Source organism: Chamaea fasciata, unplaced genomic scaffold, assembly GCF_029207755.1.
Source record: "Chamaea fasciata isolate MVZ Bird 193981 ecotype frontalis unplaced genomic scaffold, bChaFas1.0.hap1 SCAF_2, whole genome shotgun sequence".
Taxonomy (NCBI): Eukaryota; Metazoa; Chordata; class Aves; order Passeriformes; family Sylviidae; genus Chamaea; species Chamaea fasciata.
In genome coordinates, this window is record NW_027094087.1 from 114,538,469 (window position 1) to 114,559,647 (window position 21,179).

A 21,179-nucleotide genomic window follows, 5' to 3' on the forward strand; every position below is an offset into this window, starting at 1 on the left:
GCCCCAGGCCGCAGCGGGCGCTGCCGGCGCGCAAAGCACGCTGGGCTCTGTAGTTCCTCGCCGGTAACGGCGTTGCGTCACTCACCCCGCCCGCGCGTTGCTATGACAACCGGGGGTAGTGGGCGTGGCCGCGCGGGAAGCGGCGTCAGCGGCTGGGAAGTGACGGCGGCGAGGACCCGGATGTGGAGGGGGCGGGGCTCCAGAGCGTCCCGCCCCTCGGGGCACGTGAGGCGGCGGTCACGTGACGGGGCGATGGGCACCGCGCTGGACGTGCGGGTGAAGCGCGCCGGGAAAGTCTATCGCGATGGGGTGCGTCTGTCGCGACAGCGCCTGCCGGGACCGCGGGGAGCAGCGGGGCGCCGCGCGGGGCGAGCGGGCAGGGAGGCCAGTGCTGTCCTGGGGGGGACATGGGGATGAGCGTTCCCAGCAGGTCAGGGCTGATCCTGCCCCTCTGCCCAGCCCTGGAGGCTCCTCTGGCTGCTGTGTCCAGCCCTGGATCCTCAGCACAGCAGGGACAGGAGCTCCTGGAGCTGAGGAAGGGCCTGGAGCATCTCCGTGCCCAGGAGAGGCTGAGGGAGCTGGGGCTGCTCAGCCTGGAGAGGAGACCCAGGGAGAGGGGACATCAGTGTCCCTGGGTGTCCCCATGTCTGTCCCCTGTGCAGGGAGGGCAGAGCAGCCCCAGCAATGGCCCCGGAGCCCCGGGCAGGGGCTGAGCCCAGCAATTCCCCTGCACATGAGGCACAACTTTCTCTCCACGGAGAAAAGAGAAGGCGGCAGAGCCCTGGGAGCCCAGAGCTCAGGGAGAGCGCGGCGTCTCCAGCTCTGGAGACATCCCAAACCCACCTGGACACTTCCCTGTGCCACCTGCTCCAGGTGACCCTGCCTTGGGCACAGGGCTGGACTGGATCACGCCCCGGCCCGTCGCTGGCAGCGGGGATTCCTCGGGAAGCGGAGTGGTTCGCCCTCTCCCGTCGGTGCTGTCGCGGTGTCGGCGTCTTTCCTTTGTGTCCCGGAGCTTTCCCCGTGTCCCTGTCCTCCTGTCCCTTTCCCGGAGCTTTTCCCGTGCTCCGATCTCTCCCCCGTCCCTGCCCGGAGCTGTCCCGATCCCAGCCCGGTTCCCGATGTCCTCCCGTGGCCAGCAGGTGCTCAGCTCCGGGATTTTGGGCATTGCCTTTGGGATTAAACGGTGCTTTTTGTCTTTCCTCTTTTCCTGGGTACCGCGGGAAGACCCTGAGCCAGCTCTGCAGAACCCCATGTGGCTTGGAAGGAATATTTTAAATTTTTTTGTCACTATTTACCTAGAAATCCTCAGTTATTCTGCAGCAATGTTCAGTTCTCTCTTTTTTCTTGTATCATAAAAATCCTTTCCATCCACCGAAATTCCATTTATTGACTGATTTTAATCCTGGAGAACTGGATTTGGAAGGAAGTGTGTGCAGCATCTGCCCTGCAATTGTCAGATTATCTAGAGGATGGCTCTGGCAAAGCTGAATTATTCCCTGGAGGAATGGCTCCAGAGGGGGAAATACTGTCTGTGTCTCATTTCACATCATTTTGAGCTTTAGAAATTATTAGGATTTTGTTTATTTATCTATTTCAGTGCCATGTGCGTTTTCAATTTGACTGGACTTGACTTGCTTTATATCACTTTTAAATGGATTTTTTTTTTTGTCTGGAAAGGAATATTCCCTCTGTTTTAAGCTGAAATTAGGATATTTCTTGATCAGTCAATCTGTCAGTTTTGTTTTAACCTTCTGCTTTAACTCCATGTGGAAAGGTTTGAAATTGTAGTTCATTAACTGGAATCTCTAAGTCTGGGATGGAAACACGATGGAAGAGCAGGGATACAACATGGATTTTTAATAAGAATCTTGTAGGGAGAGAAAGGAATGGAAGGAACCTTAAATCCCATCCAGTGCCACCCCTCTGCCATGGACAGGGACACCTCCCACTGTCCCAGGCTGCTCCAAGCCCCAGTGTCCAACCCGGCCTTGGGCACACACAGGGATCCAGGGGCAGCCACAGCAAATCTGGAAAATCTAGATTTTTTTTCCCAACATCCCACCTAAACTTGTCATTTCTCAGTGTGAAGCCATTCCCTGTGCCCTGTCCCTCCGTGCCTTGGGAATTGTCTCTCTCCAGGTTCCCTGGGGCTCCTTCAGGCCCTGCAAGGCCACCCTGAGCTCAGCCCAAAGCTTCTCCTGTCCAGGCTGAACAATCCCAGCTGTGCCAGCCTTTCCTCCCAGCAGAGCTGCTCCATCCCTCTGCTCATCCTGGAGCCTCCTCTGGGCTCTCTCCAGCAGCTCCACGTCCTCCCTGTGCTGGGCCCCAGGGCTGGGGGTCTCACCTGAGCAGAGGGACAAAATTTTGAACTGGTTTTATTTTTTTTCATTTCTGAGGAAATATTGAAAGAAAAAATTGTTACTTAACTTCAAGTCATCCTTTGTTTTCCTGCTCCCTCCCCACGTGGAGGCAGCAGCTCTGGAACGAGTTGTTTGATGTGTGACAGGAAACTTCTCCTTTGTTAGAGCAGCTCACATGCTCAGGGTTGTCCTTGCTTCTCAGAGTTGAGCTGGACTCATTTTTTTTTTTTTTTTAAAGCAATAACCTAATTGCTTGTGCTAATTAAGGCCCTTCAGCAGAGCAGAATTTAGGTCAGCTTTTCTTTGCTGGCCCTTTGTGCTCGTGCCTCCTGTTCCGGCGTTTCCCACTTGCTGCACATCCTCTTCCCAGGCTCTCAGGATGTTTTCCTGCTGCCTCAACCCCCCTGACCCCGTTTTTGCCATCCTGTCCCACCAGGAAAGACAAAAAATCTCCCAAAATTCCCACTCTGCTGGAGAGAACCTGGTTTGGAGTGGTTGGGGGCAGAGGATTGTGGAGGAGGGAGCTGCACCTTGGTCCTGTTTGCCTGGGGAAGGAGCAGGAGAGGAGATTTATCCCCAGGGAAGGAACCTGCTGCCCTTTCCAGCTGGGAATATTTCAGGATTGATGCAGATTTTCCAGTGTGGGAGAAGGGAAGGATGAACCATGGAGTGTGTGAGGGGAGCTGTGTGCTGCTCTCCTGCAGTTCATCATTTTTTTCAGCATTGAAAACTCTGAGGTGACATTCTGAGGGTGCAGCATTTTTGTGTGCAAAGGATAATTTGTGGAGGAGAGAAGTAAAATAGGTTTAAATCTTAAAAGGTGTAAAGATTTTATTTTTTTTATTTTTTATTATTATTTATAATAATAAATTTATTAATAAACACTAACAGAAAAGAACGAGAATCAAAATGAAACTTTTGAAAATACTTTTTTTTTTCTCTTTACAGACTGTTTGCTTTCTCACCGACAACACAAAGAGACAAAACCTGTGATTTTTAGTTAGTTTCACTAATTAAAATAGTCTTTTATCAGATGTTAGGGAGAGGAGTTTCTCTTAGAGCTTTTATGGAGACATTGCTGTAAGAAAACAGTTTTTTGGTGGCTCTCACGTCATGAATTTGTAGCTGCTTGGAAAAAAAACCTCTGTAAACTGTGAAATTCTTTTCATTTAGCAATTTTCCTCTTAGCTGTGCTCATGGGTTTATTAGCTTCATTAGGGTACTGTGTAAGGATGCTTTTTTTAGTATAAAACAAAAGTTTTCTTCTTCTATTTCTAAAATTATCTTTATCTTAAGGAGCAGAGGTCTCTTTTTTCCTTGGGAGCAGAGGGTGGCTTTTTAATCATTATTCTGTTCAAAATTCTCCATTGGATTACAATTGTATCAGTCTACAATTATAACTAGAACTTTGCAACTTAGCTCCAGAAGCTCAGGTTAACACTTCAGCCAAGAGGAGAAATGATATTTTTAAGGAAAAAACCAAAAATTGCAGAGCTCTGATCTCAAATTCCTTCATTGGTGTTTGTCTATCCTGCCAAGGTTACACCATTCTTTGAGAACAGGATTTTTTTTTTTTTTTTTCAGTTTGGAGATCTCAAGAGTTCCACAGTCTAAAAAAACTAATTGGAACAAATGTTTTTCCTGTTTTCCTCTCAGGAAATTCTTTCTGGCGTGGTGGTGATCACCAGTAAGGACACGGTGCAGCACCAAGGGATCTCCCTCACCATGGAGGGCTCAGTCAATCTGCAGCTCAGTGCCAAAAATGTGGGCGTGTTTGAGGCCTTCTGCAACACTGCCAAGGTAAGAGCTGCACAGGTGAATGTTTTTAGCACAAAGAAACCCTTTTTTTTTAACAAATAAACCTTTCCTTAAAGGCTCTCAGGTGGTCAGAGCTGCTGGTGGTGTGGACGTGATGGAAAGCTGGGAAATGCTCAGCTTGGTGTGGAGATCACAGAATGCCAGGCTGGGTCAGGCTGGAAGGGACCACAGAGGGTCACTGGTGTCACCTCCCTGCTCCATCCCAGAGCACAGGATTCGTGTCCAGACAACTCTGGAATATCCCCGGGGATATTCCAGATATGGGAGGATTTTCTTTCAGGCTGAAATGCACTGCCATAAATAGTTTTAAAAAGGTTTACTGGATGATGCATTGAAGGGCTGGGATTTAAAGAAAAAAAAATTGATTGTGTGATGTTGTTTTATTTTTTGTTGAATTCACTGGGTTTAACTGGACTTTTGTGCCAGATCAGTCACTGTCTGTGGAGGCCATGGAGGGGTTCAGGAGACAAAAATTGCCAGATTCCTCTGGAGAAAAAGGGACCTGTGGAGCTCCTGGAAGGGCTCTGTGCTGCTCCCCAGCTCTGGGTCCCAGCAGGAAAACCTCTCCCAGACTCCACAGGGACAGGGCTGGCTCTGTCTGGAGGCAGCTCCATTTAGAAAATGGTTTGTTTAAGTTAGGATGGCCTGGAATCAGGGAATCACAGAAAGTTTGGGCTGGAAGGGACCTTAAAGATGATCCCATCCCACCCCTGCCATGGCAGGGACACCTCCCACTGTCCCAGGCTGCTCCAAGCCCCAATGTCCAACCTGGCCTTGGGCACTGCCAGGGATCCAGGGGCAGCCACAGCAAATCTGGGAATTCCAGCCCAGCCCCTCCCCACCTTCCCAGGGAAGGATTTTTTTTCCCAACATCCCACCTAAACTTGTCATTTCTCAGTATGAAGCCATTCCCTGTGTCCTGTCCCTCCATGCCTCGGGAATTGTCTCTCTCCAGGTTTCCTGGGGTTCCTTCAGGCCCTGCAAGGCCACCCTGAGCTCAGCCCAAAGCTTCTCCTGTCCAGGCTGAACAATCCCAGCCTGGCTCCAGCCCTGGGATCCACTGAGTGACCTCCTCTGGACTCACCCAACAGCTCCACCTCTTTCTTGTATTGGAAGCCCAAGAGTTGGGGACAGTAATGGTAAAACTGCAGAGAGAAAAGAAATGTCATGTCCAAACCACCTCCCCAGTCAGCCCTCACTCCTGTGAGAGACCTCCCATAAATAATAATAAATTATCCCCTAAATCATAATAACCTTTCCCCTAAACAATAATAAACTTATGAGGTCAGAGGGGATGGCTCAGTGCTCAGCTGTGCCAGCCTTGGTCATTCCTGCTAATAATTTAGCAGGTCGTTCCTGTCATAATTTAGGAAATGAAGCTCCACTTCCCAAAGTTGGAGCTGCTCCTGGTGAGCTCCCTGAATATCTTTGGTTGCTAATGCGATGCACTCCTAAAATTGAAATTTAAACAAAATATTCATGTTTCTTTTCATTGTAAAAAAGATATCCCAGCACTGTGTGTCCTGAAGAGGTCCCTGGGATTCTGGGAATCCAGGAATTCTGTTGTTGGTTCTGTGTCTCGACCTAAACCTCTTTAATATTTATAATATTTAATCTTTGCAGCCTATCCAGATCATCAACAGCACCATTGAGATGGTGAAACCAGGGAAACTCCCCAGTGGCAAGACAGAAATTCCCTTTGAATTCCCCCTGCAGATGAAGGGCAACAAAGTTCTGTACGAGACATACCACGGAGTGTTTGTCAATATCCAGGTGAGGAGGTCCTGTCTGCAGAGAAAACAGGAAATTTCATCTCCACAATGTCTTTTAAAGGAGCTCTTAATCCATGGAAACCCCCAAACCTGCTGTGGTGTGGGTCTCTCTTTCCATGGGGTGCAGTCCTCCAAGGACAGGCTGCTCCAGCCTGGAAGCAAAGGCCCTCAGTTCTCCATTGAGTCTCCCAATGGATCACAGCCTCCTCCAGGCATCCACTGGCTTCAGCACGGGCACCTCCCCTATGGGCTGTGTGTGGATCTCTGCATCCACCATGGATCGCCATGGGCTGTGGGTGGATCTCTGCATCCCCCGTGGATCCCCACGGGCTGTGGGTGGATCTCTGCATCCCCCATGGATCCCCACGGGCTGTGGGTGGATCTCTGCATCCCCCGTGGATCCCCACGGGCTGTGGGTGGATCTCTGCATCCCCCGTGGATCCCCACGGGCTGTGGGTGGATCTCTGCATCCCCCGTGGATCCCCACGGGCTGTGGGTGGATCTCTGCATCCCCCATGGATCCCCACGGGCTGTGGGTGGATCTCTGCATCCCCCGTGGATCCCCACGGGCTGTGGGTGGATCTCTGCATCCCCCGTGGATCCCCACGGGCTGTGGGTGGATCTCTGCATCCCCCGTGGATCCCCACGGGCTGTGGGTGGATCTCTGCATCCCCCGTGGATCCCCACAGGCTGTGGGTGGATCTCTGCATCCCCCGCGGATCCCCACGGGCTGTGGGTGGATCTCTGCATCCCCCGCGGATCCCCACGGGCTGTGGGTGGATCTCTGCATCCCCCGCGGATCCCCACGGGCTGTGGGTGGATCTCTGCATCCCCCGCGGATCCCCACGGGCTGTGGGTGGATCTCTGCATCCCCCGCGGATCCCCACGGGCTGTGGGTGGATCTCTGCATCCCCCGCGGATCCCCACGGGCTGTGGGTGGATCTCTGCATCCCCCGCGGATCCCCACGGGCTGTGGGTGGATCTCTGCATCCCCCGCGGATCCCCACGGGCTGTGGGTGGATCTCTGCATCCCCCGCGGATCCCCACGGGCTGTGGGTGGATCTCTGCATCCCCCGCGGATCCCCACGGGCTGTGGGTGGATCTCTGCATTCCCCGCGGATCCCCACGGGCTGTGGGTGGATCTCTGCATTCCCCGTGGATCCCCACGGGCTGTGGGTGGATCTCTGCATCCCCCGTGGATCCCCACGGGCTGTGGGTGGATCTCTGCATCCCCCGTGGATCCCCACGGGCTGTGGGTGGATCTCTGCATCCCCCATGGATCCCCACGGGTTGTGGGTGGATCTCTGCATCCCCCGCGGATCCCCACGGGCTGTGGGTGGATCTCTGCATCCCCCATGGATCCCCACGGGCTGTGGGTGGATCTCTGCATCCCCCGTGGATCCCCACGGGCTGTGGGTGGATCTCTGCATCCCCCGCGGATCCCCACGGGCTGCAGGGGCACAGCTGTTTCACTGTGCTGATCACCACAGCCTGCAGACAAATCCCAGCTCCAGCAGCTGGAGAACCTCCTGCCCCTCCTTCTCCACTGAGCCTGGTGTCTCCAGGTTGTTTCCCTCACATGTTCTCAACTCCTCTCCTCTGGCTAGGAAAAAACTGTGCCTGCCCCAAGATGTTTTGATTTTCTTGTTAAATTTGTTACCTCAGAGGCATACCCAGCCTCTCTCACAGGCCCAGCCTCGGTCGGCAGCACATTCACCTTCAGAGCCAGCAGGGACTGGCTCTGCCGGACACAGCAGAAGCTTCCAGCAGCTTCTCACAGCAGCCACCTCTGAGGGGCCCCCACTGCCAAAAACCAGGCCCTGCAGAACCCGAACAGTCCCCAAAGCCGGGTCTGCTCTGGGAACGCTCTCCCCTCTGGTGCTGGGGTGCCGGGGCTGCCCTTGGTGACACCGGCGTTCCGTGTCAGGGCCCGTTATGACACGGGACATGGTGGTGGCCACGGACCCCTGTGACAACACAGCCTGGCTGAGGGTTCCCGGGGGCACCGCAGAGCCGGGGGTGCCCAGTCCCAGGAGAGACATTCCGCAAGGAGGACGCAACTCCCGGGATCCGTCTGCAGCACCAGAGCGACAGACAAAGACAAAGCCACCAAAGCCGCCCCCGAGTCCCGGCGCCCCGGGCCCCGTGCCCAGCTGGCCGCACGCCCCGGGCCTCAGCGGGCACTGGGCGGGAGCAGGGGGCACGTCAGGCCTGCCCCTGTCACAACCCGAGCAGGACGAGGGGACCTTTGGTGACACAGCCGGCGGGCTTTCACACCGGGAAGCTGAGATGGAGCAGGAGGTGACAGCACAGGCAGCTCCCGCCCTGCCCAGCGCCGCTCCTGCCCCCGGCGGTGCCTCGGAGGCCGAGCCGGCAGCTGCTGCCCTGGCCGGAGCTGCTGGGCAGGAGGAGCCCCCCGAGCCTCCGGCTGTACGAGAGGAGGAAAAGGCAGCGGAGCCTCCTGTGCCCAGCGAGGAGCCGCCATCCCTGGGGACACAGAGCCCGCTCTCTGCCCCACAGAGCCCCCCGGGCTGCAGCCCGGCTCTGCGGCGCTTGTCCGGGCGCCTCAGCTGTGAGATCGAGAGGTGGGCCCTGCTGGAGATCCAGGGATGCGGGCGGCAGCCGGAGGGACAGCAGCACCTGGAGCAGTGCACGGATGTGGAAACGGGAGAAGCAGCCACGTCTGGATGGCAGCGGAGCCCGGGGCCGGCCCTGCCGAGCCCGTTCAGCCCTTGGCCAGCCCTGCTGGGAGGCCTCAAGGAGCAGCAGCCGGGGCCAGCGCTCTCGTCAGGGTGCGCAGGGCAAGGCAACGACGAGGAGGCCTCGTACTGGGACAGTCCCTGGGACTCCTGCAGTGACCTAGACGGGTCCCAGGGGGAATATGGCTCAGACTCGACCTCGGACTCGGAGCTGTTTTATGGGGCAGAGTACTGCGCCGAAGAACCGTACCCATCGGGGCTGGACATCGCCTTCAACACTGGGAACAAACGCTTCAGCCCCGTGATGGAGGAGGATGAGGGGCCCCAGCCTTGTTCCCTGGCGGGACCCGGCTCCCCCAGCCCCACTGGCACAGAGGTGGCAGCAGAGGCAGCTCCTGGCCTGCCCAGCGCCGCTCCTGCCCCATGCAGTGCTTCGGAGCCCGAGCCGGCAGCTGCTGCCCCGGCTGGAGCTGCTGGGCAGGAGGAGCCCCCCGAGCCTCTGGCAGCCCAGCAGGAGGAAAAGGCAGCGGAGTCTCCTGTGGCCAGCGAGGAGCTGCCATCCCTGGGGACACAGAGCCCACCCAGTGTCCCCAACAACACCCAGGACAGCAGCTCTGTCTTGCTTTGCAGGGACCGGAGCAGCTCTGGGCAGCTCCTGACCCAGGCCCTGCTGCAGCAGCTGGAGGAACAGGACTCCCTGGAGGAAGCTGCAGGAGCAGCAGGAGCAGCTCCAGCCCCAGGGGAGCAGAGCCCCGTGCCTGGGAAATCCCACATGGAGGAAGAGCATTCCCAGCAGGAAGGTGTGCACAAGGCAGAGCTGTCCCAGGGAGAAAGGGACGACTCCAAGGGAGTGTCCCAGGGGGAAGAGTGCACAGAGCAGGAGCTGTCTCAGGAAGTTTCAGACTGGGAGGAGTGCACAGAGGAAGAGATGTCCCACGCAGAAATCAACAACTCCCAGGAACGCTCAGACTGCGTAGAATACCTGGCGCAAGAGCTGTCTCAGGAAGTTTCAGACTGGGAGGAGAACATGAAGCAGGAGCTGTCCCAGGGAGACATCAACACCTGGGAAGACATTTCTGACTGGGAAGAACACACTGGCCAAGGCCCTTCCCAAGAGGAAGCATCCCATGACCATGACACGTCCGGAGGGAACAACCACGGATCCTGCACACACTCCAGCTGGGAAGACGACAGTGACCCAGGGCTGGCGCAGGACCTCTGGGCAGTCAAGTCCGACTCCGGCATCTGGATAAAGCCCTTGGCCATGGAGGAGGACGAGTGGGAGGAGCTGAACGTCCCGGAGCTGCCCCCAGAAGAAGACAAGGCGCAGAAAGGGAGAGTTTTTGCGGCAGACGGGCTCCCGGTGCCTTTCCCTCGTGAGGCCTGGGTTGAGGACCAGGCGCCAGAGCCATGCAGCCAAAGGTCACTCTGGGCCTGGTGTGTCCCCCTGCGAGGCCAAGCCCTCAAGGGAAACTCATCTTCTCCCGTCCAGGACCTCAGGAAACGTCGCTCCAGCTTCTGGCAGGCGCTGCGGGGGCTGTTGGGGTGTTTCTGCCTGGCGGCACAGCCCGAGGTGTAGCTGTTTTGGTTTGAAAAGACACGTATCTGCTAGGTAGTAAAAAAAACAACTGGAGTTTTCTTTGGAATGGAGAGTGTAAATTTCTTCTTCCAATTTTTTTTTTTTTTTTCAATTATAAAGTTATAATCAGAGGCTCTTAGGCAAAGATTTGGGAAATAGGAATAGCAGTTTTTTATTAGTATGTATTACAAAGCAAACAAACACAAAACTATTAAACAACTACAGCATTAATAACAAACAAAAACAGTACTAAGAACTTTGAGGGCTTTGTTTTACAAAACCCAGGGCAGTTTGGTTTTGGTGTCCCTGCAGGATCCTCAGAGCGCCAAGCTGAAACAGTGGAAAAGTCCCGGGCTGGTAGCTGGGATGGCAGGGTGTCTCGGAAGGCAGGGGCAGGATGTCCCGGCAGCGCAGGGGGTGCAGGGTCACGCTGTAGCAAGAGGAGCAGCGCCCAAGAAGCCGAAGGCGAGGCAGGGTCGGCCCAGATCCCACAGGTGGCAGAGAAAACTCAGGATTCAGGCCGAACTGGTGATAGTAGATTTTTCAGGACTGGATTTCTTTGGTTAGAGTGAAACTCTTCCAGCCAGTAACAGCCGTTCTTTTTTTCTCTGAACGCTGAAAAAAGAAGAGCTCGCAGCTGCTTTAAGCTCTGTCTTTTACTTGCGTTATTCCTTTCTTCTAACTTTGTTTACTTCTTTGTTTCGGTTAAGTACTCTTAAGTATTTAGCACTTGGTCTTCTTGGTAAGTTATGGGGAAAAAATTCTTTAGAGAAAGAAGGAACAAACCTAAGCCCCAAGAGTAGAATGGACATGGCACCGACAGCAGCCACGGCAGAAGCTTCCATCAGCTTCTCACAGCAGCCTCCTCTGTGGAGGGCCCCTACTACCAAAAAACAGGCCCTGCAAAACCAACACAGTTACCTGGAAGCAGGATTAATTAGAGCATTAATTTCCTTGTTTGCTGTAAATGGGTAAATTAAAAAGTTCCGTGTCTACATCTGTGTGAAGGCCAGATACAAAGCCCGGCCAAGAATAAAGTCAGGTCTGGCTCAACATTTAAAAGACGATTTTGGACGGGTTTATTGCAACAGTTTTGGAAGATTTGGTAAAACCAGGACACACATCAGAGATCAGTCTGATTCTCTGTGGCAAAAAGAGCCAGAAAATTCCTTGTTCTAGCAAAACCATTCCCTCTCCCTCCCTGAGCCTCTTCAAGCCCCTGCAGCCAGCGGTGAATGGCCAGGTGAGAAGGAGGATGGGCAGCACACGTGTGCTGGCACTATCCAGAGCAGGAATGCTCTCCCTGGGGAAGCAGAGCCAGCTGAGCTCAGGTTGAAGCTATCCCCAGTCTACTCCAACCAGACAAAAATCCTTCCTACTTGGCTTCCCGGCAATGCCAGCCCCGGCAGACCTCGGCTGCAGCAGCGACTGTGACCCCAAATGCCCCGTAACTCCCGAAGTATTTCTGCATCTGAGAAGTTTCAGCTCTGGTTTGCCATCATTAAGCCTTTCCTGTGGAAGGAATTTCTGTACAGAGCAGAGAAGTGGGTTTGCTGCACGAAAGCTGTGATTTGTTTTAAATAACACTGCAAAGAAAAGCTCTGGTCTGTTGTGGTCAATGAAATTGGTGTCACCTGTGAGAGTGCCATAGAATCATGGAATGTTTGGGTTGGAAGGAACATTGAAGATCATCTCATTCCTACTCTGCCATGGGCAGGGACACCTTCCACTGTCCCAGGCTGCTCCAAGCCCCAGTGTCCAACCTGGCCTTGGGCACTGCCAGGGATCCAGGGGCAGCCACAGCAAATCTGGGAATTCTATTCCAGCACCTCCCCACCCACCCAGGGAACAATTCCTGCCCAAGATCCCATCCAGCCCTGCCCTCTGGCACTGGGAAGCCATTCCCTGTGTCCTGTCCCTCTAGCCCTTGGGAATTGTCTCTCTCCAGGTTTCCTGGGGCTCCTTCAGGCCCTGCAAGGCCACCCTGAGCTCAGCCCAAAGCTTCTCCTGTCCAGGCTGAGCAATCCCAGCTGTGCCAGCCTTTCCTCCCAGCAGAGCTGCTCCATCCCTCTGCTCATCCCCAGCAGCCTATCAGAAGTAACTAAAAAAAAAAATAAATCCCTTGCGTTTTTTCTCTGTGTTTGGATGCTTTTTAAATCCTTTCCATTTATTTGCTCCCTTTTGGCTTCTTCCCTCATGTAACAGCTGCTGTTTGTGGTAGGGATGTCAAAAATGGTGCAGCACTGGTTGAGTTGCTTCCCATATCCCAAATAACTTGCTGTGATCAATCAGTCCGTTTGAGGTGCACTTTAATGAGGAATATTTATTTTGTCATTCCATCTCTCCTCTGCGTGGCTTTCCTTGGATAAAATACCATTAAAATTTAATCATTTAAATTTCAAACTTTGAGAGTGCTGCTCTCCTGAAGAGGGAATTGTGACGCTGAGGTGCTGGTTAAGAGACACTTCCTAAACCTCTGGGCAGTTTCACTGAGCCTCTCTTTCTTGATTTAGGGATTAATTGTGGGTTCAGTCGCTGTTCTGATGCAGAAACCTTGAATCAGGCACTGCTGGGGGGTTGTGGCCATGAACTACAAGTGAGGAACCCAAATCCCTGGTCTGAGGGAGGAATTAAAAATCAAACTGAACAAAAAAAAAAACCCCATCCCAACCAATTCCTTGTCCTGTAATGACACTGAGATTAAATTTGTTGGAAGTGCAGGATTTCTGGGATAACCAAATTCTTACTGCTTTTCATGCACTGGTTTGTGGCTCCCCTTTTAGGGGAGGAAATTGGAAGCAAATTCACCTCCTTGCCTGATTTTAGTGCTGCTTTGAGCCCAGCCCTGTGGCTGAAGTTCCCCATGAAACATCCCAGCAACTCTTCCCACTGTGAATTCAATCCCACGAGAAAATCAGAATTCCAGGGGCTGTGAATACACCACACTGATAATCCCATAAACCAAAACAGGGTGAGAACTCACCCTCAGCTGCACAGAACAGCAACCCCACTCTGCACAGAGGCAGGAGGGAGGTGGGAAGTTGGGGAGGAGGGAGGAAATCTGAATTAAAACGTTGTTTTTTTTTCCACCAGTACACCCTTCGCTGTGACATGAGACGTTCCCTGCTGGCAAAGGACCTGACCAAGACTTGTGAATTCATTGTCCACTCCCTGGTGAGTTGTGGTTTCTGTTCATTTTGCAATTAATTATTTTTTTTTTTAATGATCCCCCCCCACTTCATTTTAAGGGGGGAAAAAAACTACAAAAATAAACCCATGGAAATGGTGATAGTGACACGAGGGATTACAGAAGTGTAGAATCAGAATATCCTGAGTTGGAAGAGACCCCAAAAATCATCAAACTCAACTCCTGGCCCTGCACCGGCCACCCCAAAATCCCACCCTGTGCCTGAGGCCTTTGTCCAAAATGTGGAAGTAAAGGAAATCTCTCCCAAAACAAAACCACCCCAAAGAGCTGTTGCTTCTGACGAGAAAAAAACCATCCCTCTCTTAATTCCAAAGGACAAAGAGGAGTTGGATTTTCAGATGTTTTTACAGTGCCCTGAGTTTATTCTCTTATTCATCCTTTGAGTTCTGAGACAATGGGGTGGTCACATAAAGATGATGTCATTTTTCCAAAGGCTGTTTTGAATTATCCCAGGAGTTCTCAGCCAAAGATTCCAGGCTCCCACAGCCCTGGAAATGGGAGTTTGGGGGGTGAAAATATCTTGATTTCTGCTCTTCGCATGAGGAGTTCTCATTTAGAGCCCTGACTCAAAAGCATCACAGCTGGGTCTGCATCAAGGTGGAAATCATGGAATCTTCAGGATGATCCAGAGCCATCCTCAGCCCAAACCATGTCCCACATCCATGAGCACTTCCCTGAGCAACTCATTCCATTCCCTGAGCACTCCTGCAGGGAAAACTTGTTTCTAATCCTAATCCCTGTGGGAGGAGGTTGGACTCCCAGAAAATGCCTTGCTGGTTGTTACAGAAGTTCCTGCGTTGGATTTGGGGTTGGTTTAGATTGAGCTGATGAAATGTCCCTTTTTCCATCTGTCACTTGCTGGAACATCCTGCTTCTATCATTCCTTCGTACTCTTTAACAGGACAGTAAATATCAAAATCCTTTGTGTTACTCAGGACTTGTGGTGGAAAAGTTATTTTAGTTCTAAAGTACCTTTTTAAAAGATTTAGTTTGGTGGTAGAAGCAAGTTTCCTGTTGGTAAGATTTCAGTGTTTTCTGCAGTATCTGATGCTACGTTTTATTGGCCCATTATTACATTGATAAGTGAGCCACACTTGTCAGAGGAGTGACGAATCACATCTCCTGCAGTTTTCCTGGGTTTATTTCTTGTTCCCACTACAGCACTTCTGAGCTCACCAGTCAGTAAATCATGAATCCCTCAGTCGGGGTGAATTAATGAGGTTTTACTGAACATATAATTCTCACTGTCAGTGCTCAATGTAGCATTTCCCTTCAGCTTATCCTGTGCCAGAATTTGTCATTTTGGGAAAACGCAGCCAATCTTTTGCTAATCTCTCCCATCTTGCAGCTGGGCAGCAGCAGCTGTTTGGAATTCTTGAGCAGTGAGGGCAGATCCTCACTCGGAGTTCCAGATCAGCCCCTTGCTGGTGGAGAAGCAGAATTTATAAAGCAGATTTGAAGCAATGGACACAAGTTCATTTCGAATCTCCCCTCCCCAGCCTGAATAAGGAAAGGAAACATTCCAAGGGGATGTGTAAAATGAATTTATTTGTATGTAAATGGGAAATTGAACTTTTTTTTTTTTCCTCTCTGCTTCAGATGGGGAGGGTATTCCTGCTTTTCCAGGGGGTTTAGGGCAGGCAGCTGTTGTGGTTTTTAATATTTTCTCTGTGTTTTGGGGATCACATTTCAGTTTAACCCTTCCATTCCCTGCAGTCACAGAAAGGGAAGCTGCTGCCGAGCCCTGTGGACTTCACCATTACTCCTGAAACTCTGCAAAACGTTAAAGAGGTAAAGGATTTTCTTTTTATTTTATTTTAAATGTGAAGTCTGTGTGTTTCTGAGTGAGAGCAGAGGAGTGATTGAATTCTGCCTTGTAGATAATCAGCTCGCTTTTAAATTCAATTTTTCCATTTTCTTTTTCACTTTTATAAGCAGTCAAGTGGTTCTGCCTCATCTCTTGCACTGTGGGGACCAGTTGAAGGTGGAACTTTGCTCAGGAGTGGTTAAATATTTTTATCCCTTTCCTGAGTGAAAGATGGGAGTGGAGCAAGGGAAAACATTCTATAGCATGGACAGCCAAGAACCTTAAAAAATGTGCATTTTGGGCCTTGGTTGCGCCTTATTTTACAGCCCTCTGTGGCTTTGGGAAGCCTCACGGAGAGCAGGCTTAGATGGGATATTGGGAAGGAATTGTTCATTCCCAGAGAAGCTGTGGCTGCCCCTGGATCCCTGGAAGTGTCCAAGGTTGGACATTAGAGCAGCCTGGGACAGTGGAAGGTGTCCCCACCTCCTTCAGCACACGGCTCCAGCTCCTGGATGAATTCCAACAGCCAAGTTCTGTCAGTTCTTCCCAGGAAAAGTCCATCCATGGGGTGGATGGAGGAGCAGGAAGGACACAGATCAAGGGAGAAGATTGTAGGAGAAATCCTGCTACAGAGTGAAAGAAATAAACTTAAGCTACCTGAGGAATTTCTGATCTCTTGAGTTCAACTTCGGAACTTTTGGGGAATTTCCTCCTTGTTTCAGTAACTTCCATAAGGTTTGTTTATTACATTTTTTTTTTCCTTAGTCTGCTCTTCACACTGGCACCTTTTTTCTCCTCCCTCCAACGCTTTTTCAGAGAGCCTCCCTCCCCAAATTCCTGATCAGGGGGCATCTGAACTCCACCAACTGCGTGATCACGCAGCCGCTGACGGGGGAGCTGGTGGTGGAGAGCGCCGAGGCGGCCGTCAAGAGCATCGAGCTGCAGCTCGTGCGTGTGGAGACCTGTGGTGAGCCCACCCCTGGGGTCTCTCCTGGTTTGGGAAGACAGGTGTTCTGCCAGGGAAAAGCCAGAGCTTCCCCTGGAATGGAGCATGGAAACCCCCTCCCTCTGAGTTGTTACAATTTTGAAATTAAGGGGCTCTCAGGCGAAGATACGGGGATAGGAAGAACAGTTCTTTACTAGGAAAATTAAAGATAAAAATGTAGTAGTACAAAAAAAACCCAAACCAAATCCCCTGGAAGTGTCCAAGGCCAGGCTGGACAGAGTGTGGAGCACCCTGGGATGGTGGGAGGTGTCTGCCAGGGAAGGCAGGAGCCTCCCTTGGGATGGAGAATGTCAATCCCCTCCTCCTGACTTATTATAATTTTGAAATTAAGGGGATCTCAGGTAAGGATATAGGAATAGGAATAACAGTTCCTTACTAGGAGTATTAAAAATAAAAATGTAGTACAAAAAAAACCAAAAAGAAAACCCTGACAGAGTCAGAACAGGAGCTGACCCCTGTTGGTCAGGGTGCTGGTGTCAGCCCAGCCCAGTCCTCCTGCAGTGACAGATGTGGTTCTGTCGGAGCAATGATCCTGTAGGAGGGTGAAGTTTTCCTCTGAAGGTCCAGTGGTGCTGAGATGGGTCTGGTTTTCCTCTGGGAATCCAGTGCACACAGGCTGTGCTGGTGTTCTGAATGCCAGCTTTGATCCAGGTGGGAATGCTGGGCTCCTCCCCCTGGGTGGAGCCTCTCCCCGTGGGATGATGGGATTGTGTCAGCCCTGCAGTGAGCCTGGATGGCCCATGGACAGCAGATATTCCCTGGAGGGAGGATGGGTCCTGGAAGGGATAAAGAACACTGCCCCACCTGGTTTAACAGCTGCCCATTAGCAGAAGACACCACCCTGGATTTATGAGGGATGGGTCATGGAAGAGAGAAGGAGAAACACCTCCCCAAGGGGTTCCAGCAGACGACAACAGAACACGCACTTTGGTTACATTCTGCATGTGAGCCAAGACACTGGCAAAGGCAGGGAACAGGCTGCAGGAATTCCCTGCATCCCTTCCCAGGGGATGGGCCGTTTATGGATACAAGAGACAGTTTATTGTACCCTGGATTTCAGGGAAAGTTCTGTCATTCGTTACAATCTCTGCTGTTTCATCTTCCATAGATAACACAGAAGAGTCAGTTACAATTCTGCATTGTGGCTGTTAATGGTTGTGAGCTGTTTTTGTGTTTTTCTGCGTTTTATCTCAAGGTCATGATAGTTTAGAAAGGTGTTATCTCAACTTCCGAAGATGATTAGTGCTGATGTATTGATTACATGATGTCAGTTTGTTAATTTTTTAAATTTATAGTTGACTTCTTATATGCTTTAACATCTCTTTTCTAATTAGCCAAAAGACACATATAATTTCTAGATCCTTTTTATTTTCTGGCTTCTTAAGCATCTCTTAACTGCTGTTGTTAAGAGCTTTGTTTTACAAATGTGTTAAATGACATCACTCCAGTTTAGAGCCTGAGTCCATTTCATTTTTAAATTAAAGAATACTTAACTCGATGTGGATAAATTTTGGCAAAAGGAAATCTTAAACTCCATTAACTCAATAAAACTTACATATAACAGGATTTTAAATTTAAATTTTGGCTGCTGCTTTCTCTCATCTCCCCCCATTTCCCTCCTTGTGGGTTTTTTATCTTCTTTTCTTCTGTTAGAGCCGGGATCAAATGCCCAGGAGATGCAGTTTTTGTGTTCGGACTCAGATGTTTATTATTTCTTATCTATAGTACAACTCACAAGCTGTGAGCTCTGGCTAACAAGGTGAAAAACGGCTCTGTCTCTAACTCTTTCCAAGGTCTTTTAAGCATAAACTGTCCAATTAAGAGATGACACCTAAATTATTTTTACTTTTAACCCAACAACCAACCACCCGTGGCCCGCAATGCAGATTTTTTATTATAAACAAAATTATAATGCACCACCCAGACCCATGAAGAAGAAGGTGAAAAAGAACTCAGCCTACAACTTAAAACCTCCATGTTGCTTTGTATTACTCTAGTCTAAAGCCTTAAAATCCACGTTTTGCACCCTGTGACATCACACACTTCTATTCAAACCTCACACCCACAATCCCAGCGCTGTCACTCAATTTTGGAAGCCTTTTCCACGGCCTCAGGTCAATGCAGTGGGGTTTTTTTTTGCGGGATCAGCTTTCCTTTTAGCACAGAAAGCCTAAAATTCCCAGCGTTCCAACATCTCCTGTCCCTCCTTTCCCAGGCTGTGCCGAGGGCTACGCCAGGGACGCCACGGAGATCCAGAACATCCAGATCGCCGACGGCGACGTCTGCAGGGGCCTCCCCATCCCCATCCACATGGTGTTCCCCAGGCTCTTCACCTGCCCCACCCTGGAAACCACCAACTTCAAAGTGGGTGAGTCGTGGGGGAGGCGTTTTCCCGGGAGAGGTGTGGCCACAGTCATTCCTTGGAGATGGGGCAGGTGAGGGGATAAATCCAACAGCGCTGCAGGAGGAGCCCGGAACGTCCCTCTGGGCCTGAATCCCGCTCGTGTCACGCTGAGAAAACGCAGCCCAAACATTTAAACGCAATAAAAATTCCATGATGAGGGGACAGGAGGAGCACTGGGATGCAGGTCATGTGATTAAACACTTGAGGAATGGTCCAAGGATAAAATTGAGAACCCCTCTTTCCATTTCTTCTCCTTTTTGTTTCCCACTCTCCTGCTGAAAGCAGCAAGGTTGGTCAGGGTGTGACTTCTCTTATCTACGCCAAGTGCTCCTCCCTGCTGCTTGTTATCAAAATCCAGGGTTTTTATTAACAAAATCAGGATTTTCCTCATCTGTTCAATTAAGTACTGCAAGAATCCACTTGGCTGGTTTTATTTCTTCCTTTCATCCTGCTGGAATCTGTTGGCACGGAATCTGTGCGCAGTGATTTTCCCCAAAATAATAATATTTCTTTTTTACCATTTTAAGCTCTTCACTAGCAATTTGCAATGAGAATTTGAATTTATTTGGATTTCTGCTCCCCTTCATTTATTGACTCTGCCTGGATTTTTGTTCTGTCTCCATGATTAACGATGTGATACTGATTTTGAAGGACACAGTGTAGTATCTAAGAGCGGATTTTCCTCTGGAATTTTTGTTCCCCAGTTTTCAGGCCTGTTGTATTCCAGTGTTTCATTTCCTGAGGCTGTTAGCTGCTGGAACCAGGGAATGTGTCTGTCCTGGAATTCTCCCATTCCAAGCTCTAAACACCATCTTGGTGGAGGTGTCTTTCCCAAACCATTTTGTTCTTTGATGTCTGAACCCCCTTTTCCAGAGGATTGTTTGCCATAATCTATCAGTGAGAAAACAATCCAGAGGGATCCCAAAGATTAGAACAAAGCAGGATTTTCTAGGAATGGTCCAGGGGCTGGGTGAGGTTCTGCCAGGAATGTTTCAGGAGCTCCTGCCTCATCCTGCAGCTGGGATTCAACTTTCCCGTGGAACTGAAGTAGAATTGCTGCGAGGATTTAATTTTTTTATTGCTGTTAGGATTCAGTTTTCCTGTGGAACTGAAGCAGAATTGCTCCTAGGATTCAACTTTCCTGTGGATTTGAAGTAGGTTTGCTCCTAGGATTCAGCTTTCCTGAGGAATTGAAATAGGATTGTTGTTAGGATCAAATTTTTTATTGCTCCTGGGATTCACTTTCCTGTGGAATTGCAGTAGAATTGCTGCTAGAATTCAACTTTTTATTGCTGCTAGGATTCACTTTCCTGAGAAATTGAAATAGGACTGCTGCTAGGATTCAAATTTCCTGTGGAATTGAAGGATTCAGTTTTCCTGAGGAATTGGAATAGGATTGCTGCTGGGATTCAGTTTTTAATTGCTGTTAGGATTCAACTTTCCTGTGGAATTGAAGTAGGATTCAGCTTTCCTGTGGAATTAGAGTTGCTGCTAGCATTCAGTTTTCCTGTGGAATTGAAGTAGGATTGCTCCAAGGATTCAGCTTTCCTGAGGAACTGAAACAAGATTGCTGCTAGGATTCAGCTTTCCTGTGGAATTGAAGTAGCTTTGCTGCTGGGATTCAGCTTCCCCTGGAATTCTGTCTCTGTTTTCTCCCCTTGTCCCAGAGTTTGAAGTGAACATCGTGGTGCTCCTGCACGACGACCATCTCATCACAGAGAACTTCCCCCTGAAGCTCTGCAGGATGTGAACACCCACAGGAGCAGCAGGGAAAGGATTCCCTGGGAATTCCTCGGAGGGAAAAGCGGAATTTTATCCGTGCCCGACTTCAGCTGGAGCCTCCTCACTTCTTTCTTCCTGTGGGCACTTCTTGTGCTTCCACTTCCCTGGAAACCTGGCCAGGGCTTTGCCTCTCTGCATTTCCCAACCCTGCTGCCTTCAAAAACTGTTTTCCCCCAATTTTTTCCTCAGGTAAATCCTGAAGGAATTGTTCTGTAGCTTTCTACAGCTTGCAGAAGGATGTAGCAAGTTCCTCTCTTGATTTCATTTTGGAATGCTTGTTCCAAAGTCCCCTTTGGAGACCCCTTAAAACTCAAAAAATCCCATTTCAGCCATACTGGGAGGGGATGGGAATTGTGCCAGAATGGGAAATGAGGTCTTTGAGGGTCTAAAAAAATGGTGCTGCAACTCTGGACGGTGCTGCTGTGGGATCTGGCCCAAAGGTGGATGGGAAATGAGGGATTTCAAATCACACCAAGGAAAATTTTGGTGCTGGAGGAATAAATTAATGTGTTTGTGACTGTGCACAGCTTAAAGGAGAAGTAATTCAGTAAGAAAGAACCTTCCCAACACAAACAGGTTGTGGGTTTTGATGTGGAACAGCCACAACTTGTGGATTTTTCATTCATTTTCCACGCGGGGTAGGGGCAGGCTCAGTCTGTATTATGGAAATGGGAAATGTAGAGATGAGCACCTAAAAAGGCAGAATTAATTAAGAAAACTAAGAAAAATCATTTCCTTTGG

At 50.5% G+C, this 21,179-nt stretch overlaps 1 protein-coding gene across 2 annotated transcripts; it reads left to right on the forward strand.

Annotated features, from left to right (window-relative positions):
• Positions 1-205: 205 nt before the first annotated feature.
• On the forward strand, positions 206-20,964 carry VPS26C (VPS26 endosomal protein sorting factor C). 2 transcript variants are annotated; one of them, XM_066177168.1, is made up of 8 exons: positions 206-309; positions 4,020-4,163; positions 5,805-5,954; positions 13,325-13,405; positions 15,156-15,230; positions 16,063-16,213; positions 18,468-18,620; positions 20,324-20,964. In XM_066177168.1, the coding sequence occupies exons 1-8, from the start codon at positions 253-255 to the stop codon at positions 20,404-20,406; spliced, it is 894 nt and encodes a 297-aa protein (XP_066033265.1). In that variant the 5' UTR covers positions 206-252; the 3' UTR covers positions 20,407-20,964. The 2 variants fall into 2 exon arrangements, with proteins under 2 accessions (XP_066033265.1, XP_066033266.1); XM_066177169.1 differs by having other exon boundaries at positions 221-309; positions 16,063-16,210.
• Positions 20,965-21,179: the final 215 nt, after the last annotated feature.

Excerpts from the sequence above, each read along its gene's own strand:
- VPS26C (XM_066177168.1), top strand. The coding sequence starts at position 253 with ATGGGCACCGCGCTGGACGTGCGGGTGAAGCGCGCCGGGAAAGTCTAT. Across the intron at positions 5,955-13,324 it reads GAGTGTTTGTCAATATCCAG|TACACCCTTCGCTGTGACAT; the intron begins GTGAGGAGGTCC and ends TTTTTCCACCAG. Across the intron at positions 15,231-16,062 it reads CTCTGCAAAACGTTAAAGAG|AGAGCCTCCCTCCCCAAATT; the intron begins GTAAAGGATTTT and ends ACGCTTTTTCAG.